Source organism: Somniosus microcephalus, chromosome 17 (assembly GCF_052327205.1).
Source record: "Somniosus microcephalus isolate GS21.2 chromosome 17, FLI_Smic_1.0, whole genome shotgun sequence".
Taxonomy (NCBI): Eukaryota; Metazoa; Chordata; class Chondrichthyes; order Squaliformes; family Somniosidae; genus Somniosus; species Somniosus microcephalus.
The window spans coordinates 9062177-9088167 of NC_141003.1; the positions used below are offsets into that span (position 1 = coordinate 9062177).

The 25991-nt window shown below is 46.5% G+C and overlaps 1 protein-coding gene across 4 annotated transcripts in view; it reads left to right on the plus strand.

The window, feature by feature from the left end:
* Nucleotides 1-25991, plus strand: part of cfap54 (cilia and flagella associated 54) — an 859633-nt gene that overhangs the window by 165600 nt on the left and 668042 nt on the right. For all 4 annotated transcript variants that reach the window (XM_086009903.1, XM_086009902.1, XM_086009901.1 and 1 more), the window contains one exon: nt 4196-4372. In XM_086009903.1, coding sequence (XP_085866029.1) covers nt 4196-4372 — 177 coding nt within the window. The remainder of the gene's footprint in view (nt 1-4195; nt 4373-25991) is intronic.

The following is a 25991-nucleotide window of genomic DNA, read 5'->3' on the forward strand; positions in this document are numbered from 1 at the left end:
CGGTTGCTTCAGGTTTTCGGGCTATCGAAGTCGGAGCGTGCTCGCTGGCTCATCACGCTGCCCGGCCTCGTGGACTCCAAACCGTCCGAGCTCATGAGCCAAATGCTCACGCTCTTGGGTGCCGAACCGGAATGCTTCCTCTTCCGGGAGCTTTTCCTCTATCAAATGCCTGAACAGGTTCAGACTGCCCTAGCCAGATCCGACATTACAGACTGTGCCGAGCTTGCGGCCGAAGCCGATAAGATTTTCACGGTAACCCAGCAGTGCTGCGCAGCCACGAGGTGCCCATCCCCCACAGACGCGGTTCCAGCTCCTCCTACAGCGGGCTGGTGCTCCTACCACACCTGTTTTGGCGTGAAAGCACGATGCTGCCGTTCCCCCTGCAGTTTTTCACCCAAAAAAAAACAACAAGGCGCCGGCGGCGTCCCTGGCGAAGGAGGACTGGGTTTAATGGGCGCTCCGCGGTGGCGATGGCCGTCAGATCTACGGGGAAACTCCTTTGTATCACCGATTCCCTATCGGGCCGCCGTTTTCTTTGTGACACCGGGGCGCAGTGTAGCATCCTACCTGCGTCGAAGCTCGACATGCAGACTGGGAACCTCGGTTTTTCCCTTGTAGCGGCTAATGGCACAGCAATTCGAACTTTCCGAAAGCGGCGGGTCGAAGTCTGTTTCAGCGGTCAGTGCTTCTTTTGGGAATTCGTCACGGCCACAGTCTCACAGATCATCCTGGGGCGGATTTTCTGTGTGCCAACAGCCTCCTCGTTGATGTCCGGCACTTCCGGCTGATCAACGCGGCCACCTTCCACTCGATTCTGTGCTACCACGGTACCTCCATGTCGCGCTCTATTGCCTGCACGTTCCCTCCTCCAGATGACTTCACGCGGCTCCTCGGGGAGTTTCCGGAGCTGACAAGGCCCACTTTCTCCTCTTCGGCAATGAAGCATGGTGTTGAACATCATATCACCACCACTGGCTCCCCGGTTTATGCGCGGGCTAGAAGGCTCGAACCCGGCAAGCTCGCGGCTGCGAAGGCGGAGTTCGACACGATGGAGCGGCTCGGGATCATTCGGTGATCCAAGAGTCCCTGGTTCTCGCCTCTCCACATTGTGCCGAAACCAGGCGGCGGCTGGCGGCCATGCAGTGACTACCGACGCCTGAACGACGCCACCACTCCAGATCGGTACCCAATTCCGCATATCCAGGATTTCTCGGCTCATTTGGCGGGAAATTCTATCTTCTCTAAAGTCGACTTCGTCCGTGGATATCACCAGGTTCCAGTGCACCCACAAGATGTCCCGAAAACCGCAGTCATCACCCCTTTTGGCCTCTTTGAGTTCCTGCGGATGCCGTTTGGCTTAAAGAACGCAGCACAGGCGTTCCAGCGTTTAATGGACTCCGTTCTTTGAGACCTGTGCTTCATTTTCGTCTACCTTGACGACATTCTCATCGCCAGTGCCAGCAAGGAGGAGCACATCTCCCATTTGCGTTCCCTCTTTACGCGCCTCAGCCAACACGGTTTAATCATCAACCCGGCTAAGTGCCAGTTCGGCCTGCAACAGATCGATTTCCTGGGACACCACATAACATCGGATGGCGCCGTCCCCTTAATGACGAAGGTGGAAGCGGTTACCTCTTTCCCGTGGCCGCCGACAGTCAAGGCCTTGCAGGAGTTCCTGGGGATGGTCAACTTCTACCACCGTTTTGTCCCCAAGGCGGCTCAACTTATGCAACCTTTGTTCGGGGCCCTCAAGAGCAAGTCCGGTAAGGATCCAATCAGCTGGACAGCCGAGATGGTCCAGGCATTCGGCAACACCAAGAGTGCTTTGGCCAATGCAACCATGCTGGCGCACCCACTTCCAGGTGCCACCATCGCCCTTACCACCGACGCGTCAGACTACGCCATCGGTGCAGTGCAAGAACAGTGGGTCAACGGCACGTGACAACCGCTGGCGTTTTTCAGCCGTCAACTACGGAAGAATGAAAAAAAGTACAGCACCTTCGATCGGGAGCTACTGGCCCTATTCCTCACCATTCGCCATTTTCGGTTCTTATTGGAAGGGCGTCCCTTCACGGCTTTTGTCGACCACAAGCCCCTTACGTTCGCCATGGCCAAGACCGCCGAACCGTGGTCCGCTCGTCAACAACGTCACTTGACGTTCATTTCTGAATTTACCACGGACATTCAACATGTGTCTGGTAAGGACAACCTGGTGGCAGATTGCCTCTCCCGTGCGACGGTCCACGCGGTGCACCTGGGGATCGACTACGCCCTCATGGCTGCAGATCAGGCCTCGGATCCAATCATATAGAACCATTCCCTCTAGCTTCCAAGCGACCGACGTCACTTTCCAGGCCGCAGGCGCCACGCTCCTTTGCGACGTGTCCATGGGCTTTCCACGACCTATCGTGCCAGTCGCATGGCGCCGGAAGGTTTTTGATGCCATACGCGGGTTGTCGCACCCTGGGATGAAGGCTTCACAACGGCTTATGTCGGCGAAGTTCGTCTGGAAAGGTATGCACCTCCATGTCCGTGACTGGGCTAATACCTGCGTTGTCTGCCAGAAGGCCAAAGTCCAGCGTCATGTTAAAGCTCCAGTGGCTGCGTTCGCTATTCCGGAGCGTCGTTTCGACCACGTGCATGGGGACCTTGTGGGGCCACTTCCGCCTTCTCAGGGTTATACTCATCTTCTCACCATGGTGGACTGCACCACTAGGTGGCCAGAGGCAATTCCTTTGGTTTCCACCACGTCGGCAGACGTCTCTAGAGCTTTCATCTCCTGTTGGGTTGCCCGTTTTGGGGTACCGGCGGACATCTCTTCTGACCGCGGGCCACAATTTTCCTCGGAGCTTTGGAACGCTGTGGCTCAGGGGCTCGGCACCAAACTTCATCGCACCACCGCCTATCATCCACAGGCGAACGGCCTTTGCGAGCGATTCCACAGGTCGCTTAAAGCCTCTCTTCGGGCCAGTCTTCAAGGTGCAGGATGGGTGGACAGACTTCCATGGGTCCTTTTGGGTCTTCGTACGGCGCCCAAAGATGACCTGCAATCGTCTTCAGCTGAACTCGTCTATGGCCAGCCGCTCCGAGTGCCAGGGGATTTCCCCCCTTCTCCCACAGAGCCATGGTTCGCCTCCCAGCAACTCGTTCGCCACCAGGAAGCTGCCAGATGCTTCGCTCCGGTGCCTACATCCAATCACGGTTTGCAGAACTCCTATGTGCCACCGGGACTGAAGAATGCGGAGTATGTATTCATCCGCCACGACGCTCACCGGGATCCGCTCAAGCCCCCTTACACTGGTCCTTTCCACGTCATCGAACCAGGAGACAAATCTTTTTCAGTCGACGTCGGAGGGAAGCCGGATTGCATCTCGGTGGACCGATTGAAGCCAGTTCACCTGGACCTGGACCACCCTGTCGTGGTCGCTCAACCACCCAAACATGGCCGACCGCCCGCAGCTGCTGCACCAGATCAACCAAAGCCGCCCGCCAACTCGACCGTGCTCGCCGCGCCTGCTCAACCACAACCGACTGCCAACTCGACCACCGGTCATCAACTTCCTCTACCAGGGTATCGAAGTCGATCGGACAGGCTTGTCAGGCCTCCTCCTCGTCTTACTTTTTCTGTTAAAGACAATTCTGGAGGGGCGCATGTGGTGGAGCCACCAAAGGACTCAGAGCAGTTGTACATAATTCCTTTAACAGCAATGTAGTTACTGTCTGTGCCTGTACCTTTAATTACACTGTTTGACTGTACAATGTCTAGTTACCTTTACAGTGCGGTTTCAACGTGATGACGTCATGCCGTTAGTCACGTGATACTCCAATGGTGGGAAGAACGTGATGACGTCATGACGTCAGTCTTCTGACCAGGGGATCAGTCCTCGTGGAGCCCTCAAGGAGAACAGACCTGTAGTTGATGTATTCCAGCAGTTTCCAGTTAAAACCTGTTTTGTTCCATTAAAGTTCATTGTTTTAATTGCCTGAGTCGAACTCAGTCTTTTTGATAGGAACCTCCGTTCCTACAATATGCTAATTTAAGGCCATAATTTAAAAATAAATGTTTGAAAATCAACAGAAATGAACAAGACAAAAAAAGATGATAATGTTAATCATAATTGTTTGTAATTAGTTGATTTAAAAAAGTTTTTACGACAGTGAGAGCGCCTCTTAAAGAAACAATATTATTTTATAGGAAGCTGTGACTCTGCTACAGAAGGCTGAAGCTGAGGAGAAGAAACTATATTCGTTAGGCACACAACAGCATGCCTCAGATAACAAGAAGCCTGATGTTGTACCAGCCCCCATCGTGCTGTCCAGAACACACAATTCTATGATATTCAAACCAGCTCCTTTTGCTTCATCTAAAAAGGTTGACAAACTTTTAACGTATTCTTTTAGACTGTGTTGTGATTATTTATATTTTTGCCAGCGCAAAAATGGACATCACTATGTTTGTAGCAGTTGTAATAAATAAGATTTTTAACATTTTTATTTTAGTACTAGTAATGGTTGGTACAATAAAGGATAAATTGGGTAAAAGTAACACAGATGATCAGGATATGGATATTGATCATATTCTTCACTTCTTCAGTTTTCACCAAGAAGGATAATGCACAAATTTCAGTCATATTAAATGCAATCCATAACACCTACAGAAGTTAGTAAAGCAGTGCAGAAATAGGAAGGATTAAATATGCAGAAGTCTTCTGGGCCAGATGGGCAGCATTCTAGAATCCTCAAGTAATTAAATATGAAATTATTGATTGATACTTAGTTTAATATTTTTCAATGCTCCATAAATACTAGAATAGTGTCTTGAGCACTGGAGAATGACCATTGTAGTTGGTGCATGAACTTTATAATTAAAGGCCAGTTACCTTAACATCGATAGTGGAAAAAATATTGGAGAGGAATTCTGTGGATGCTGTAAATGTACATAAGAACATGACAACATAAGAAATAGGAGCAGGAGTAGGCCATTCGGGCCCTTGAGCCATTCAATAAGACCATGGCTGATCTTCAACCTCAACTCCACCTTCCCGCCCAATCCCCATATCCCTTGATTCCCTTAGTATCCAAAAACCTATCGATCTTGAATATACTCAACAACTGAGCATCCACAGCTCTTTTGGGTAGAGAATTCCAAAGATTCACAACCCTTTGAGTGAAGAAATTTCTCCTCATCTCCTAAATGGCTGACCCCTTATTCTGAGACTGTGACCCCCAGTTCTAGACTACTCAGCCAGGGGTAACATCCGCCCTGCATCTACCCTGTCAGGCCCCTTAAGAATTTTGTATGTTTCAATTAGATCACCTTTTATTCTTCTAAACTCTAGGGAATGTACATGTAAGGAGCACAGGTATCATAGGGTGCAGTAAACATGATTTTAGAAGTGATAGATAATGCTTTAAAAACCTGCTCAAATTCTTGAAGCTGGTGGATGAGGGGAATCCAGTCAGTACATTTTGCTTGAATTTTCACAAGGTGTTTGGCACAAATTCCTCACTTGAGACCAGTAGGGAAGTTTAAGTCTAATGGAATAGATGACATGCTGTCTAGAATCGTTTGCAAACAGAAGACAGAGGGTAGTGATAAATTGATATGCTCCACCTGTGTAAAAGTAACCAGTGGTGTTCCACAAGGAAATGTTCTGGGAACCCTGTTGTTGACATATTTCTGTTGATATGGAACAGGATGTCTAGTACGTAATATTAAATTTGTTGATACAAAGCTGTGTGGGAAAATAGTGAGTAGAAAGAAGATGGATTATCTTCATAGAGACTTGGACCATTTATGTATGACAAGTGGGATGAAAAATTTGGGGGCTTTATGCCATCTGTTATCATCAAAAAATGGTGAAAGAGTGGCAGCTGCTGCTCTTTCACCAGCTGGTGGCAGGACGCGTGGCGTCCTCCATTTTCCACATCCCCATAGCACTGCCGGTAAGTATTAGCGCCCTGCAAAAAAAAATGGCGGATTGGTGGCATCACGCCAACTTAACGTCACCACGGCCAACTTTGACCCAAGTGCTGAGTTCAGCGCTGGGTCATAACCACGCCAGGGAAACCCAGCGTGCAAAGAGACTGACAGAGGCACTGTTAGCACCTCTTAAAGGGACACACACATCTTTGAGGTAAGTTGGCATTTAAGCTTTTGGACTGTTTTTTTAATTTTGCTGAAGGAGCAGCTTGCTGCAATAGATGATAAGTTTTTAAGTGTGTAGGGAGTACTGCCGGATGCATGCAAGGCCTCAGATGGTAAAGGAAGGCCTCTGAGGAAACAGAAAATGCTGCAAATACTCAACTGGTCAGGCAACATCCGTGGAGAGAGAAACAGAGTTCACGTCTCGGGCCGAGATGCTGCCTGACCTGCTGCGTATTTCCAGCATTTTGTGCTGTCATTTTAGATTTACAGCATCCGCTTACAGAGGGAAGAGGAAGACGCAGAAGAGGAGGAAGCAGAAGAGGAGGAAGCAGACGGAAGGATGCATCCCAGACAGCCCCTTTATGGCCGGGATATCCGGGATGTAATCATCCGCCTGCGGTCCCAGTGACCACAACCCCAAATCCCCTTTCAACATTAGTCCTACACCTTGCCTTCCCTGTGTTACTGACCATCACAGCATCCTCTTGGCCACGATGCTGAAATAAAAGCCACCTCAAAGCAAACTTTCCAATCCAACGACATACATCTATCCATCCAATATGACATCAAGAAATCAACTCATCACCCTTATGCATTCTCTTCGTGACTGTCTTGTTTGTGCCTTTGCCTATTCTACTGATGTCACCCCAGTGCTACCCCAGTGGCTACAGCATGGCTGGTGGATGGTTGCTGACTTTCAGTGGGGGGCAATCATCTTCTTCTTCGTCAGTCTCCTCTCCCTCTTCTTAGACAACCACTGAGTGGGCAGGTTGCATTTCTTGGGTGTGTGAAATGAGGAACGCACAAGTGTGCAGTTGTGGTGAGGGGAGCGCGGGAAAGCAAGAGGCTCATGTGAGAAGGAGGATAACGTATGAGGATACCTGCATCTTGTATCCTTTTAGCCCCACCACTGGCCAAGTGCTCAGCCATGCCCCCGCCAAGAATGGTCTGCACCATCTCCTCCAAGGGGGTGAGGTGAGGCCAGGAATGGGATATGTGACTCGTGATTGGGACAGATTGTTGGTAGGTGATTGATTGGTTGGGGGGGGGGTGGAGTGGTGCATTGAGAAGTGTGTGAGGCTAGTGATGCAGTTGATAGGAGTTGGCTTTTGAATCATAGAAGAATCATAGAAATTTACGGCACTGAAGGAGGCCATTCGGCCCATCGTGTCTGTGCTGGTCGAAAAAGAGCTATCCAGTCTAATCCCACTTTCCAGCTCTTGGTCCGTAGCCTTGTAGGTTACAGCACTTCAAGTGCATAGCAAAGTACAGTACTTTTTAAATGTGATGGAAGTTTCTGCCTCTACCACCTTTTCAGGCAGTGAGTTCCAGACCCCCACCACCCTCTGGGTGAAAATTTTTCCTCAATTCTCCTCTAATCCTTCTACCAATCACCTTAAATTTTTCCACCCTGGTTATTGACCTCGATGCTCAGGGAAATATGTCCTTCCTAACCACTCTATCTAGGTGCCTCATAATTTTATACACCTCAATTAAATCTCCCCACAGCCTGCTCTGTTCCAGCCTATCCGATCTTTCCAGATCATCGAGGCTGTCACTGCCACAAGTGTCAGCCCCACCACCTGGTTCCAATGCCCAAAGAAGCTTTATGACCTCACACCACTGGTAAATGTCAGTTAATGCACCTTCATAATAATACATAAAGAGCAAGAGGATAACTAAAGAAAGAGACCAAAAAGGTAACCTGTGTGTGGAGGCGGACGACATGGGCATGGTTCTTAATAAATACTTTGCGTCTGTCATCACAGAAGAGAGGAACGATGCTGACATTGTAGTTAAGGAGCAGTGTGATATATTAGGTGAGATAAACATAGTGAGACAGGAAATATTAAGGGGTTTAGTATCTTTGAAAGTAGATAAATCGGCAGGTCCGGATGAAATGTATCCCAGGCTATTAAGAGAAGCAAAGGATGAAATAGCAGAGGTTCTGACTATCATTTTCCAATCCTCTCTGGCTACAGGTGTGGTGCCGGAGGACTGGAGGACTGCTAACGTTGTACCGTTGTTTAAAAAGGGAGAAAGGGATAGACCAAGTAATTACAGGCCAGTCAGCCTAATATTGGAAAAAATTCTGAGGGATATTATTAATCCTCATTTACAAAGGCTCTGATTAATCAAGGACAGTCAGCATGGATTTATTAAGGGAATGTCGTGTCTGACTAACTTGATTGAATTTTTTGAGGAGGTAACAAGGAGGGTTGATGAGGGTAAGCATGTTTGATGTCGTCTACATGGATTTTAGCAAGGCTTTTGACAAGGCCCCACATGTCAGACTGGTCAGAAAAGTAAAATAATTCAAAGTTGGTTCCAAAATTAACTCAGTGGCAGGAAGCAAAGGGTAATGGCAGACGGTTGTTTTTGTGACTGGAAGACTGTTTCCAGCGGGGCTCTGCAGGGCTCCGTACTAGGTCCCGTTTCCCTTAGTTCTTAGTGCTCAAAAATCTGTTGATCTCAGTCTGGAATTTACTCATTAACTGAGCATCCACAGCCCTCTGGGTAGAGAATTCCAAAGATCCACAATCCTGAGTGAAGAAAATTCTCCTCATCTCAGTCCTAAATGGCCAATCCCTTATCCTGAGACTATGCCCCCTAGTTTTAGACTCTTCAGCCAGGGAAAACAACCTCTCAGCATCTACCCTGTTAAGCCCTCTAAAAATGTTAAACATTTCAGTGAGATCACTTTTCATACTTCTAAATTCCAGAGAATATAGGCCCATTCTACTCAATCTCTCCTCATATGACAGCCTTCTCATCCCAGGAATCAATCTAGTGAACCTTTGTTGCACCCCCTCGGCAAGTATATCCTTCCTTAGGTAAGGAAACCAAAACTGTACACAGTACTCCAGGTGTGATCTCACCAATGCCCTATATAATTGCAAGGCTAACATACCATTTGTCTTCCTAATTACTTGCTGTACCTGCATTTTAAGTTTCTGATTTGTGTACAAGAGCACACAAATCCCTCTGAATCCTAACATTTACTAGTCTCTCACCTTTTTAAAAAATATTTTGCTTTTCCATTCTACCTACCAAAGTGGATAATTTCACACTTCCCCACATTATACCCCGTCTGACACCTTCTTGCCCAATCACTTAACCTGTCTATATCCCTTTGTAGCCTCTTTGCATCCTCCTCACAGCTCATCTAAGTCATTGATATAGATTGTAAATAGCTGAGGCCCAAGTACTGGTCCTTGCGGCACTCCACAAGTTACACCCTGCCTGTTAACTAATCCTCAATCCATGCTATTATATTACCCCCAATCCCATGAGCCCTAATCTTGTGCTACAGCCTCTATTTTTTATTCATTCACGGGATGGGGGCGTCGCTGGCATGTCCACCATTTATTGACCATCCCTAATTGCCCTTGAGAAGATGGTGGTGAGCCGCCCTCTTGAACCGCTGAAGTCCCTGTGGTGAAGGTACTCCCACAGTGCTGTTAGGTAGGGAGTTCCAGGATTTTGACCCTACTCGTTACATCCTCGAAGAGCTCCAATAAATTTGTCAAACATAATTTCCCTTTCATAAAACCATGTTGACTCTGCTTGGTTGTATTATGATTTTCTAAGTGCCCTGCGACTACTCCCTTAATAATGGACTCCAGCATATTCCCAATGACAGATGTTAGGCTAACTGGCCTATATTTTCCTGCTTTCTTTCTCTGTCCTTTTTTAAATATGGGGGTTACATTTGCGATTTTCCAATCCGCTGGGACCATTCCAGAATCTAGGGAATTTTAAAAGATTACAACCAATGCATCCACTATCTCTGCAGCAACTTCTTTTAAGACCCTAGGATGCAGGCCATCAGGTCCAGGGGACTTGTCAGCCTTTAGTCCCATTAGTTTGCCTAGTACATTTTCTGTAGTGACAGTGATTGTTTTAAGTTCCTCCCTCCCTTTTGCCCCTTGATTATCTATTATTATTGGGATGCTTTTAGTATCTTTTACCGTGAAGACAGATACAAACTATTTGTTCAAAGTCTCTGCCATTTTCTTGTTTCCCATTATTAATTCCCCAGTCTCATCCTCTAAGGGACCAATGTTTACTTTAGCTACTCTCTTCCTTTTTATATACTTGTAGAAGCTCTTACTGTCTGTTTTTACATTTCTTGCTAATTTACTCTCATAATCTATTTGCTCCCTTTTTATAATTTTTTTACTTATCCTTTGCTGGTTTCTAAAAAATTCCCAATCTTCTGGCCTGCCACTAATCTTCGCAATGGATGGATGGCGGGAAGGTCATTGATGAAGCAGCAGAAGATGGTTGGGCCTAGGGCACTGCCCTGAGGAACTCCTGCAGCGATGTCCTGGGGCTGAGATGATTGGCTTCCAGCAACCACACCCATCTTCCTTTGTGCTAGGTATGACTTCAGCTAGTGGAGAGTTTTCCCCCTGATTCCCAATGACTTCAGTTTTACTCGGGTTCCTTGATGCCACACTCGGTCAAATGCTGCCTTGATGTCAAAGACAGTCATTCTCGCCTCACTCTGTAATTCAGCTCTTTTGTTCATATTTCGACCAAGTCTGTAATGAGGTCCAGAGCTGAGTGGTCCTGGCGGAACCCAAACTGGGCATCGGTGAGCAGGTTATTGGTGAGTAAGGGCCACTTAATAGCACTATCGATGACACCTTCCATCACTATGCTGATGATTGAGAGTAGACTGATCGGGTGTTAAATGGCCAGATTGAATTTGTCCTGCTTTTTGTGGACTGGACATACCTGGGCAATTTTCCACTTTGTCGGGTAGATGCCAGTGAACTGTACTGGAACAACTTGGCTAGAGATGCGGCTAATTCTGGAGCACAAGTCTTCAGTGGTACCTTATCAAATGCCTCCTGAAAATCCAAATTTACTACATCCACTGGTTCCCCCTTATCTACCCTGCTAGTTAAACCCTCAGAAAACTAGAATAGATTTGTCAAAACGATTTCCCTTTCATAAAACCGTTTTAACTCTGCCTAAACAGGGAACTACAGACCAGTTAGCCTCACATCAGTAGTTGGGAAAATGCTGGAATCTATTATAAAGGATGCAATAACTGGGCACTTAGAAACTAATAGTAAGATTGGGCAGAGTCAACATGGATTTATGAAAGGGAAATCCTGTTTAACAAACCTATTGGAGTTCTTTCAGGATGTAACTAGTGGAGTAGACAAAAGGGAACCGGTAGATTTGGTGTATTTGGATTTTCAGAAGGCCTTCGATAAGGTTCCACACAAGAGATTGATGAACAAAATTAGGGCACATGGAATTGGGGGTAATATACTAGCATGGATTGAGAATTGGTTAACAGACAGAAAACAAAGAGTAGGGATAAACGGGTCTTTTTCAGGATGGCAGGCTGTGACTAGTGGGGTACAGCAAGGATCGGTGCTTGGGCAGCAGCTATTCACAATCTATATCAATGATTTGGATGAGGGGACTAAATGTAACAGTTCCAAATTTGCTGATGATACAAAGCTAGGTGGCAGTGTCAGTTGTGAAGAGGATGTGAAGAGGCTTCAAGGGGATCTCGACAGGCTCAGTGAGTGGGCGAGAACATGGCAGATGGAATATAATGTGGATAAATGTGAAGTTATCCACTTTGGTAGAAAAAACAGAAAGGCAGAGTATTTCCTAAATGGTGAAAGATTGGGGAATGCAGATGCTTAAAGGGACCTGGGTATCCTTGTACATGAGTCACTGAAAGTGAATGTGCAGGTGCAGCAAGCCATTAGGAAGGCAAATGGTATGCTGGCCTTCGTAACAAGAGGATTTGAGGACAAGAGTAAAGAAACCTTACTCCAATTATATAGGGCCTCGATGAGACCACACCTGGAGTACGGTGTACAATTTTAGTCTCCTTACCTAAGGAAGGATATACTTGCCATAGAGGGAGTGAAACGAAGATTCACGAGATTCATTCCTGGGATGGCGGGACTGTCGTATGAGAAGAGATTGAGTAAACTAGGCCTGTATTCTCTTGAATTCAGAAGAATGAGAGGGGATCTCATTGAAGCATAAAAAATTATTACAGGGCTTGCTAGGATGGATGCTGGGAGAATGTTTCCCTTGGCTGGGGAGTCTAGAACCAGGGACCACAGCCTCAGGATAAAGGGTAGGCCATTCAGGACTGAGATGAGAAGAAATTTCTTCACACGGAGGGTGGTGAATCTTTGGAATTCTCTACCCCAGAGGGCTGTGGAGGCTCAGTCATTGGGTATATTCAAAACAGAAGTTGATAGATTTCTGACTAGTAAGGGCATCAAGGGATATGGCGATAGGGCCGGTGAATGGAGTTGAGGCAGAAGATCAGCCATGATCTCATTGAATGGCGGAGCAGGCTCGAGGGGTCGAATGGTCGACTCCTGCTCCTATTTCTTATGTTCTTACGTAATCATATTGTGATTTTCCAAGTACCCTGTTACCATGTCCTTAATAATAGGTTCTACCATTTTCCCTACTACTGGTGCCAGGCTAACTGGCCTATAGTTCCCTATTTTCTCCCTCCGTCCTTTCTTGAACAGCAGGGTTATATTTTTTGCCTTCCAATCCGCTGGGACCATTCTAGAATCTAGTGAATTCTGGAAGATCAAATTCATTGGGGGAATTTTTGAGGGGGTCAACGGGCATGTTTGGTGGCGGGTTGGGTAGGGAACCCGCTGTCAACCCATCACCACACTAGTTTCCCAGATGACGGGTCTGTCATCGCTGAACAGACAAGTGGTAGGGGAGGCAACTTAGGTGATTAAGAGCCTGTTAACAGCCACTTAAAAACTATTTTGAGTTCACCTTTAAATTTTACGAGGGCGCCAACTGGTTCCACGCTGCTCGGGGATCACGTCGGCTCAGCAGGTTGGAAGTTGCGTTACCATGAAATCATCTCTTTACTTGTCAGCTGCAAATGTGCTACACAAGCTCCCATCTCATAGCTGTTTACTTTCCAAGGTCAGAAACTGTTGCTTACTGCATTTGGAAGACAGATTGAGCTTTATGCAGGTTGCAAGTATTTAGAGTAAACTCTGTATCCAGTGTCACCTCATTAGAACAACCTCTCTCACCATTGACAGATCGCTTCTCAACTTCACATGCCATCCATTACATCAGCCCTTGAAAATATCTCACCTTGGTCCTCATAATCCCACCACGATCAACCCCAACACCAGCAGCACCAACAACAACACCAACCTTCTCCGCAATCAACTGATGCTGCACAGGACACATAAGAACATAATAAGAACATAAGAAATAGGAGCAGGAGTAGGCCAATCGGCCCCTCGAGCCTGCTCCGCCATTCAATAAGATCATGGCTGATCTGATCCTAACCGCCAATCTACTATCACAGAACCATCTCCTGAATCTAACAGAATTAGACACACGAAATAGGAGCAGGATCAGGCTACACGGCCCCTGGGCCCGCTCCGCTACCCACAGGGCCATGTCCGATCCGAACCTAGACTCATGTCCAAATTCCTGCCAGCTCCACGTAACCCTTAATTCCCTTTACTTCTAGGAAACTGTCTATTTCTGTTTTAAATTTATGTAATGATGTAGCTTCTACAGCTTTTTGGGGCAGCATATTCCATGGACCTACCACCCTCTGAGTGAAGTAGTTCCTCCTCATCTCAGTTTTGAAAGAGCAGCCCCTTATTCTAAGACTATGGCCCCTAGTTCTAGTTTCACCCATCATCGGGAACATCCTCCCCGCATCCACCCGATCCAACCCCTTCACAATCTTATATGTTTCAATAAGATCGCCTCTCATTCTTCTGAACTCCAATGAGTAGAGTCCCAATCTACTCAACCTCTCCTCATATGTCCATCCCCTCATCCCCGGGATTAACCGAGTGAACCTTCTTTGTACTGACTCGAGAGCAAGTATGTCTTTTCTTAAGTATGGACACCAAAACTGTATGCAGTATTCCAGGTGCGGTCTCACCAATACCTTGTACAACTGAAGCAATACCTCCCTATTTTTATATTCTATCCCCCTAGCAATGAAAGCCAACATTCCATTGGCCTTCTTAATCACTTGCTGCACCTGCATACTAACCTTTTGAGTTTCGTGCACCAGGACCCCCAGATCCCTTTGTACTTCAGTACTTTCCAGTTTCTTGCCATTAAGATAATAACTTGCTCTACGATTTTTCCTGCCAAAGTGCATAACCTCACACTTTCCGGTATTGTATTCCATCTGCCAAATCTCTGCCCACTTACTTAGCCTGTCTATGTCTCCTTGCAGGTTTTTTATGTCCTCCTCACTCACTACTTTCCCTCCCATCTTAGTATCATCTGCAAACTTGGATATGTTACACTCGGTCCCTTCCTCCAAATCGTTAATATAGATTGTAAAGAGTTGGGGACTCAGCACTGACCCCTGCGGAACACCACTAGTTACTGATTGCCAGTCTGAGAATGAACCATTTATCCCAACTCTCTGCCTTCTGTTAGATAGCCAATCCTCTATCCATGCCAGAATATTACCCCCAATCCCGTGATTTTTTATCTTAAGCAATAATCTTTTGTGTGGCACCTTGTCAAATGCCTTTTGGAAGTCTAAATACACTACGTCCACTGGTTCCCCTTTATTCACCCTATATGTTACTTCCTCAAAGAACTCCAGCAAATTTGTCAAACATGACTTCCCCTTCATAAAACCATGCTGACTTTGTCCTATTAAATGATGATTATCCAAATGTCCTGTTACTGTCTCCTTAATAATGGACTCCAAAATTTTACCTACCACAGATGTTAGGCTAACCAGTCTATAGTTTCCAGCCTTCTGTCTACTGCCCTTTTTAAATAAGGGTGTTACATTAGCAGTTTTCCAGTCTGCCGGGACCTTTGCCGAGTCCAGGGAGTTTTGGAAAATTATTACCAATGCATCCACAATCCCTACCGCCACTTCCCTCAAGACCCTAGGATGTAAGCCATCAGGTCCAGGTGATTTATCCGCCTTGCGTCCCATTATTTTACCGAGTACCACTTCCTTAGTGATTTTGATCGTGTTTAGCTCCTCCCCGCCTCTAGCCCCCTGTTTGTCCAGTGTTGGGATATTCTTAGTGTCTTCTACTGTAAAGACTGATACAAAATATTCATTCAGTGTTTTTGCCATCTCCATATTTCCCACCATTAATTTCCCGGTCTCATCCTCTAAGGGACCAACATTTACTTTAGCCACCCTTTTTCTTTTTATATAACTATAAAACCTCTTACTATCTGTTTTTATATTTTTTGCTAATTTACTTTCATAATCTATCTTCCCTTTCTTAATCAATCTTTTTGCTATTTTTTGCTGTCTTTTAAAGTTTACCCAATCCTCTATCCTCCCACTAGATTTGGCTACCTTATATGCCCTTGTTTTTAGTCGAATACTATCCTTAATTTCTTTACTTAGCCACAGATGGCTGTCTTTTCTTTTACACCCTTTTCTTCTCAGTGGAATATATATTTTTTGGAAGTTGTAAAATAACTCCTTAAATGTACACCACTGATCATGTATCGTCTTACCCTTTAATCTATTTTCCCAATCCACTCTACTCAATTCCACTCTCATACCTTCATAGTCTCCTTTATTCAAGCTTAGCACGCTTGTTTGAGATCCAACCTTCTCACCCTCTAATTGAATATGGAATTCAACCATGTTATGGTCACTCATTCCAAGGGGATTCTTTACTAGGACATTTTTAATTAATCCTGTCTCGTTACACAGGACCAGATCTAAGGTTGCTTGCCCCCTGGTCGGTTCAGTTACATACTGCTCAAGAAACCCATCCCAAATACACTCAATGAACTCATCCTCAAGCCAGCCCTGCCCAATTTGATTTGTCCAATTAATATGATAGTTAAAATCCCCCATAATTATAGGTGTTCCCTTGTTACAAGCCTCAACTATTTCCTGATTGATACTCCGTCCAACAGCGTTGCAACTGTTCGGAGGCCTATAGACTACGCCCACTAGTGTTTTTTCCCCCTTATTATTCCTTACCTCCACCCAAACTGTTTCATTTTCCTGATCTTTTGACCCAATATCATTTCTCTGTATTACAGTGATTCCTTCCTTTATTAACATAGCCACCCCACCCCCCCTTCCTTCCTGCCTGTCCTTCCTGATTGTTAAATAACCTGGTATGTTTAATTCCCAGGCATTGTCACCCTGCAGCCATGTTTCTGTAATGGCCACAAGATCATACCCATATGTAGTTATTTGTGCCATTCACTCGTCTATTTTGTTACGAATGCTACGTGCATTCAGATAGAGAACTTTCAAATATGTTTTGTGACACTTAGTTCCTGCTAAGTGGCATCAGCACCCGAGCACATTGCTGGCCGGGACGCCAGGGATGGCCTCACCATGGCCAGATTTACTTCACTTGATGCTGTACACCCTGGCTGCCACATGATTCGCCAGGTTGGCACCACCCCACACCAACACCATAAAGCATCCCTACAATGCCCAAGCCATTCCTTTCACACTCATCACCACTGTGGGGGTTACCATTATGTTTCACCATTCACTGCAACTCACTAAGCCACTTCCAAAGGTGCACACAATCTGTCCAAGAGTGCAAAGTGTTGAAAATAAAGATTTCAATGCTTGACAGCACATTAACAGAAACTTCACATGAACATTGGCTAAAACACATAAGTGCCTACCCTTGTGTGTTGTTAGTTGTTATGATTGGACTAGGAGGAGGGTGAGTGTGAGGGGTGGCTAGTGGGATGGGGAAGTGATAATGTAGATAGAGAGGGATGGGTGAAGGTGCAAGGTAAGTTGGTGTGAGTAAAGATGTGCAGGAATAGGGTAGGGAAGGCAGAGTGATGGGGATGTGATGAGTGACACAGCAGGATGAGGTTGAGTGTGGCTTGGCAGTAACGTTTCATGATCTACTGAGATCATTGAAAGGTTTGTGCCACTGCAGCCTGGTCCTCCAAACAACATCCCTGCTAATGTCCTCCTGTGCAAAGTGCAACCAGGCTGCATTGATCTCATGGGGAGGTCTCTTCCATTCATGTGAAGGGAAGAGGATCTCCCTGCGTGCTGTGACTCCCTGCATATGGAGGGAGTCATGGGAAAGCCTGGGTGCAGCTGTGCACCTCTGTGTAGTGCTTGTCAGTGTTTGCAGCACTTCAATGCTGCAGAACACTGACAACACAACTGTCAAAATTAATTTGCGCATGGTCCCTTTAAGGAAATCGACTGATGACGCGTCAAGTGACATCATCAGACTCACTTCCTTCAATTGGCCGGCAGCCCAATCAGCGTAAAATCACTTTGGACAGCGGGCTGGAGCCAACAGCGGGATCGCAACCCGTCACCGACTCTGGCCGTATTGGACCCGCCGGGGTAGGGGAAATCGCGGCCATTGTATCCACTATCGCTGCAGCCACCTCTTTTAAAATCCTAGGGTGTAGGCCATCAGGTGCAGGGGATTTGTTGGCTTTTAGTACCATTAATTTCTCCAGTACTTTTTCTTCACTAATATTAATTACTTTAGATTCCTCACCCTCATTTGACCCTGGGTTCTCCACAATTTCCAGTATGGTCTTTGTGTTTTCTACTGCGAAGACTGGCATAAAATATTTCTTTAACATCTCTGCCATTTTCTTATTCCCCATTAGAATTTCTCCTGTCTCTGCCTCCCCACATTTACTTTTGCTAATCTCTTCCTTTTTACATACTTATAAAAGCTCTTACAATCTGCTTTTATATTTCTTGCTAATTTATTCTCAAGGGAATGGTAGCATCGAATTATGTTACTGGGCTAGGAATTTAAATTCAGTTAATTAAATAAATCTGGAATAAAAAGTTAGTATCAGTAATGAAGACCATGTAACTACCAGATTGTCGTAAAAACCCACCTGGCTCACTAATGTCCTTTAGGGAAGGAAATCTGCCATCCTTACCTGGTCTAGAATAAGAACATAAGAAATAGGAGCAGGAGTAGGCCATTTGGCCCTTTGAGCCTGCTCCGCCATTCAATAAGATCATGGCTGATCTTCTACCTCATCTCCACTTTCCTGCACTATCCCCATATCCCTTGATTCCCTTAATATTCAAAAATCTATCGATCTCTGTCTTGAATATACTCAATGACTGAGCCGACCCTTTATTCTGAGACTGTGACCCCTGGTTCTAGACTCCCCAGCCAGGGGATACATCCTCCCTGAAGCTACCCTGTCAAGCCTTGTAAGAATTTTGTATGTTTCAATGAGATCACCTCTCATTCTTCTAAACTCTAGAGAATATAGGCCTAGTCTACTCAGTCTCTCCTCATAGGACAATCCCCCCATCCCAGGAATCAGTCTGGTGAACCTTCATTGCACTCCCTCCATGGCAAGTATATCCTTCCTTAGGTAAGGAGACCGAAACTGTACATAATACTCCAGGTGTGGTCTCACCAAGGCCCTATATAATTGCAGTACGACATCTATACTCTTATACTCAAATCCTCTTGTAATAAAGGCCAACATACCATTTGCTTTCCTAATTGCTTGCTGTACCTGCATGTTAACTTTCAATGATTCGTGTACAAGGACATCCAGGTCCCTCTGAACACCAACATTTCCCAATCTCTCACCATTTAAAAAATACTCTGCTTTTCTATTTTTCCTACCAAAGTGGATAACTTCACATTTCTCCACATTATATTCCATTTGCCATGTTCTTGCCCACTCACTTAGCTTGTCTATATCCCCTTGAAGCCCCCTTGCATCCTCCTCACAACTTACATTCCCACCCAGCTTTGTATCATTAGCAAACTTGGATATATTACATTTGGTCCCCTCATCCAAATCATTGATGTAGATTGGAATAGCTGAGGCCCAAGCACTGATGCTTGTGGTACCCCACTAGCTACAGCCTGCCAACCTGAAAATTACCCGTTTATTCCTACTCTCTGTTTTCTGTCCGTTAACCAATCCACAATCCATGCTAGTATACTACCCCCAAACCCATGAGTCCTAATTTTGTTTAATAACCTCTTGTGTGGCACCTTATCAAATACCTTCTGAAAATCCAAATACACCACATCCACTGGTTCCCCCTTATCTATTCTGCTAGTTACAACCTCAAAAATTCTAACAGATTTGTCAAACACAATTTCCTTTTCAGAAATCCATATTGAGTCTGCCCAATCCTATTTTCTAAGTGCCCTGTTACCACGTCCTTAATAATTGATTCTAGCATTTTCCCTACTACTGATGTCATGCTAACTGGTCTGTAGTTTCCTGTTTTTTCTCTCCCTCCTTTCTTAAATAGTAGGGTTACATTTGCTACCTTCCAATCTGCGGGAACCATTCTTGAATCTATGCAATTTTGGAAAATGACAACCAATGCATCCACTATGTCTATAGCCAACTCTTTCAAAACCCTAGGATGTAGGCCATCAGGTCCAGGGGATTTATCGGTTTTCAGTCCCATTAATTTCTCCAGTACTACTTTTTTACTAATACTAATATCTTTCAGTTCCTCATTCTCGCTAGACCCTTGGTTGTCCATTATTTCTGGGAAGTTTTTTGAGTCTTCTTCCGTGATGACAGACACAAAGGCCCCGATTTTCTCACTGGTGGCGGGTTGGGTGCTGGTCAGGTGGTTGGCGGGTTTCGGACCCACCGCCGCTTTCAACCGGTCAAAAATTAAAATTTTGCCCTAATTGGGCTATTGCGTCCCTGCGTGCGCGCTATCTTGGCCAATTAATGGTTTTGGGTCTGCTGCTCGCCTCTGCTGATGTCTGTCAGCCAGCTGCATTTAAGGGGCCCATGCAGCCTTGATCCATTCTCTCATTATTTGATGCTGGATTTCATGCTACCATCTGCTGCCATGACTGCTTCAAGGTCCAAGGCCTGTTTTGATGATGACTCCCTCCATGCTCTTGTGGAGGAAGTCAGAGGGCGCATGGAGGTACTCTTCTCATTCTCTGGACGGAGGAAGCCTCCACAGCAAAGCAAAGCAGCCTGGCTGCAAATTGCTCAGGAGGTCAGCTCCAGAGTTGTGCACTTGATCCTGGGTGCAGTGTGTGGAAAGGATGGCTACCTCCTTGGAAAGGATGGCTACAGTAGAGGAAAGGATGGCTATGGTCATGGAGGAAATAAGTTGTCAGAGTCAGGAAAACATGGTGAATGTTCAGAATAGATTGACATCTCTGGAGGAGCGATGGGCAGCTATTGAGCAGAGAAACCAGAGATTCACGGAAGTCCTTTTGAGGAGGACTGCCAGTGCAGATATGCGTCCTCATGGCCTCCCTGATGTGCAGCAAGGTGCTGTCCAGCCACTTGCTAGCACTGAAGTGGGGCTGACCCACGAGAGGGATGTTGGTGGCAGGCAACAAGGAAGAGTGGGCTCCTCTCCAAGCGCTCACACTCCTATGTCACTGTGTAGCCCCCGGTCAGAGCCCCACCAGAGTCCTCACCCAACTGAGATGGGCGTCTCAGCCCCTGCACAGCTGCAGGAGGAGCAGACTATTGCCGAGCCCTCACAGGCTCACAAACCCAGAGGACGCCCGCCAAAGGTGTTGAAGCAGGAGCAGCATGAAAGTGAGCAAGGTGCCTCCACATCTGCTGAAGCCACAGGGGAAGCACCACGTAGAAGCACGCGTAAGAAGAAGATAAAGCACAATTAGTCACAAGGGTAGTCACTTGGGTGTTCTGTTCTGTTGTCTTTTGTTTTCTTTAATATTTGGCATTGTCATCCTTTTGTGCATGTATTAAACAGAAGTAATGGCAAACAGTTGAAGTTCTGGTCTATGTGATCTGGGAAATGGAAGTTGCACATTGAGGGATCAGGGTGACTTGTAATGATGGTGGTGAGAGTGATAGGAACCCACAGGTTCTTGTACATTGTGTATGATGTGATAAGAAGGTGCCAGCCACATGTGTTTGATTCGTCTACCTAAGCGAATCTGGCAAAGATTAGTGCATCCCTTGCATCACGGGCAGCAATGTGCTCGTGTGCTGCTGGAGCTGGCTCATCCACCTCCGCAAAGTCTTCCTCCTCCTCCTCCTCATCTGAGGAGGCTATGTGCTGAGCCACTTGTTCCTCAGGCAGCTGCAAGCCATGATGATGTGCGATGTTGTGCAGTGCTGTTAACTGCCTTAAGGGCCTCTCCCGCCGCTTGGTGGCGGGACCGATCGGGAGTCTGGGAGCCCGCATTTGGGAAAGTTGCGCAGAGGCAGGCTGACGGCGGGATCGAACCCTGCTGTCAATATTTGCGATTTTACCCTCTGACCCGCCTCCAAAACCACTCTCTGCGCGCTGGCAAAATCGCCGAAGTATTTGTTTAATTTCCAAGCCATTTCCTTATCCCCCATTATAATTTCTGCTGTCTCAACCTGTAAGGGACCCACCTTTACTTTCGCTAATCTTTTCCTTTTTACATACCTGACATGAATCTTGTCATTCATGTGGAAATGACTTATGAAATGATACTGGGTGGCCTGCTGGTGGCGCTGTCCAGGGAGAGTATAAATACTCGGGCATGGGCCCAGCTTGCTCAGGACATTCTTTAACAGGAACTAGTGAAGGACACAACTAGATCTCCATGTTGAAAAACAGTTGATTAAAGCCTTGTTTAATACTTAGACCAAGTGCCTAGTAATTTTCTTATGTCAATTTAATCAACTGCAACCCGCTCCACGCTCTGAGTGATTTGGGAACAGACAGCTACGATTCAAACTGTAGAAGGGAACTCGGATGTAGTAATCAATCCATCATGGAGAAACTACTAAGACCCACCCGTCTCGACCTGGACCCGAATTCACTTACAGCTGCTAAGGTATGGAAACACTGGTATCGTACCTTCAGCAACTTCCTCGAGGAGTGTGGTGAGAATGTTCCTAATAAGTTATGAATGCTTGCCAATTATGTATCCCCTCCTGTGTTTGACTTTATCAAAGACTGTGTAGACTATGACTCCGCTATCCAAACACTACTGCAACTATATGTTAAGGCCCCAAACAACATTTTTGCTTGGCACCTACTGGCCACAACTCGACAACAACCTTGGTATCACTTGACGAATTCCTTCAAGAGCTTCGCAGGCTCAGCAAAGATTGTAACCTTAAAGCTGTCTCAGCTGAGCAGTACCGGGAGGAATTAATTTGTGACTCTTTTATTAACGGAATTGCTTCTCCCCTCATACGCCAGCGTCTGTTGGAGAATAAAACCCTCGGGTTACAAGCTGCCTATAACCAGGCATATTCTCTGGACTTAGCTCAAAAAAATTCAGATGCCTATTTTTTACCATATGCATGGACTGCTGCTACCACTTTTAGTGACTCCCCTGGTAAGCCTCAGGCGGAAGCCTTCACTGATGATGACCCTACCCTAGCGGCAACTTGGCAATCTAAAAAGAAGTGTTTCTTCTGTGGAGGTGCATTCCATTATAGGAAATTTTGTCCTGCTCGTAATGCAACCTGCAATCATTGCAGTAAGAAAGGTCACTTTTCTAAAGTATGCTGGTCAAGAGCCTCTACTAGTGTTGCAGCTGCTAGCTATAAAACTGCTCCTCCCCCAAGAGCCACTACTAGTGTTACAGCTGTTTTTCCGCAAAGCCTGTCCCATGCAGCCATGAGGGTTTTGGTAAATGGACACATTTTGAGTGCATTAATTGACTCATGTAGCTCTGACAGCTTCATCAGTGAGCGGGCTGTCAGTAAGTTAAAGCTGCGTATTTACCCCTCGGACAGGGAAATTGTAATGGCTCTGACGACACTGACCACCAACTCTTCTGGCTTTTGTCTTGTTGACTTTATTCTCAGTGGCCGCACTTATTTTTCCACCCAGCTCGGGGTGCTCAAAAACCTATGCAGTGATGTGCTCCTGGGACAGGATTTCCAGAAACAACACAAAAGACTCACTTTTGAGTTTGGAGGGCCAAAGCCGGAGCTTACTATTTCCAAAGTACCGTTTTGTGCGCTTTCAGCGGCTTTGCGTGACGAGCCCTCCTTGTTTGCCAATCTTTCCCCCCGATGTAAGCCCATAGTCACTAAATCACGACGTTTCAGCCAAGATGATCTATCCTTTATCGAGGCAGAGATCTCTTGCCTTCTAGCTGACAGTATCATTGAGCCATGTTCATTTTCCTGGCAGGCTCAAGTTGTCGTTGTTAAAAATCCTCTGAAGCAACACAAGAAACGTCTTTGCATCGATTACTCGCAAACTATTAACCAGTATACCAACCTGGATGCCTACCCACTACCACACATCGATGACATGGTCAATAACCTTGCCAACTACAGGGTATTTTCAACTTTTGATTAATGAGCGCATACCATTAAGTACCGTTAAAGGACACTGACAAAAAGTATACGGCCTTTGAGGCCAATGGTCAGCTTTACCAGTTTTGTCGCCTTCCATTTGGGGTCACCAATGGGGTGGCCATCTTTCAACGGGCAATGGATAGCCTAGTCAAACAGGAGAACTTAACGGACACTTTTCCATATCTAGATAATATCACCATTGCTGGTCATGACCAGAAGAAGCATGATGCCAACCTCCAGAAATTTCTTGACGTTCTCTGTCGTCGCATCTTAACCTTAAATGAGTCCAAATCTGTGAAATCAGTACCATCAGTCAACATCCTTGGCTACTGGGTGGGCAATGGTGTCAAAAAAACCAGATCCAGAGTGACTTGGTCCGCTTCAGGAGCTCCCTCCTCCTACGAATCTCGGCTCTCTTCGTCGGGCCCTCGGCATGTTCGCCTATTATGCGAAGTGGATACCCCACTTTTCCAACAAGATCCAGCCCCTGCTTCACGCGAAGTCATTTCCGTTGGACGCAATGGCTATTTCAGCTTTCGACCTCCTCAAGCAACAACTAGAAAAAGCCACGCTTCGCTCCATTGATGAAAATCTCCCTTTCGTGGTCGAGTGCGATGCATCGGAGGTGGCGATCTCGGCTACCTTGAATCAAGGTGGTCGACCCGTTGCATTTCTGTCCAGAACTTTGCAGTGTAGCGAGCTCCATTATCCTCCTGTCGAGAAGGAGGCTACGGCTATCATTGAAGCAGTACGTAAATGGAGTCATTTTCTCACTCGTTGCCATTTCACGCTCATAACTGATCAGCGCTCCGTGGCCTTTATGCTGGCTAACTGGAAACGCACTAAGGTCAAGAATAACAAAATACAGCTCTGGAGGATGGAATTGGCCGCCTTTGGCTACACCATACATTATCGACCTGGCAAAGAGAATGTGGCCCCAGATACCCTCACACGTGCATTCTGCTCTTCCATGTCAACTTCGACTCTTACGGATCTTCATACTGACTTGTGCCATCCTGGCGTTACCCGTATGTTGCACTTTGTGTGATCTAAAAATCTCCCATTTTCTACGGAAGACGTGAAAAGAACATGCTCCACTTGTAGAATTTGCGCAGAATTAAAACCGCAATTCTTCCGTCCGTCCGTTGGCTCGCTCATACACACTACACAGCTTATGCAGCGACTCAGCATTGACTTTAAAGGGCCATTGCCTTCCTCAACGCGAAACACCTACTTGCTTACTATGGTGGACGAATATTCACGCTTTCCCTTTGCTTTCCTCTGTCCCAATATGCTTACTTCCACAGTGATCAAATGCCTCGATCAGGTCTTTTCCCTTTGCGGTACGGCCAATTTCATCCACTCTGATCGGGGTCCCTCCTTCATGTCAAGCGAACTCAAAAGTTATCTTTCCCAACGGGAATCGCGACAAGTAAAACTACACCATATCATCCTATTGGAAACGGGCAGGTTGAGAGATACAACGCCATCGTTTGGAACGCTGTTCGTCTTGCACTGAGGTCACACAACCTATCAGACCAGCAGTGGGAAACTATGCTCCCTGACGCGTTGCATTCCATCGGGTCTCTTCTTTCTACATCCACCAACGCTACTCCTCACGAACGATTCTTCGGGTTCCAGCGGCGCTCCACTCATGAGACGTCCCTACCATCATGGTTGGCAGCTCCTGGCCCCGTGCTGCTCTGAAGATTCATCTGATCCTCTAAAAGTGATCCCCTCGTCGACGAAGTGGAACTGACGGATGTCAATCCCACGTATGCGCACGTGCGGTACCCTGATGGCTGGGAATCCACAGTGTCACTTCGGGATCTGACTCCCTGCCCAACCGGTCCCATGGACCCAATCGATAGTGGGATCCGTATTAATGATGCCGATACCCTGCGCTCCTCTGAGGATGACTCCCTACCCGGGACGTCAAGGGATCTGCCAGCTATTCCGCCGGATCACCCCAGGGAACAGAGCGCTCCCTGCGGGATGGCTACCCGAAGCCAGGATGCCGGTCAGTCACTGACTACTGAGCAGGGTGAAGGCAGCTCTACGCCTGTGGGGGCCCGCACCCGGAGCCACGATCTCGCCAGTCCCCCTCAGGTCGATCAAGGCGACACGGACTCTGCCAGCCCGCCGGTACGAAGCAAGCGACCCAAGGACCAAAACACGGTCCGAGGAGACGTGCCTTCCGGCCTCCAATGGAGATCCAAATGACTGCATCTATTCTTAGTCCGATTAATTCGGTAGAAGGAAGCCGCCGGACTTCCAATCTTTCAGGCAGGAAGAATGACACGAATCTTGTCATTCATGTGGAAATGACTTATGAAATGATACTGGGGGGCCTGCTGGTGGTGCTGTCCAGGGAGAGTATAAATACTCGGGCATGGGCCTTGCTTGCTCCAGACATTCTTTAACAGGAACTAGTGAAGGACACAACTAGATCTCCATGTTGAAAAACAGTTGATTAAAGCCTTGTTTAATACTTAGACCAAGTGCCTAGTAGTTTTCTTTTGTCAATACCTATAGAAGCTTTTACAGTCTGTTTTTATGTCTCTCGCTACTTTACTCTCAT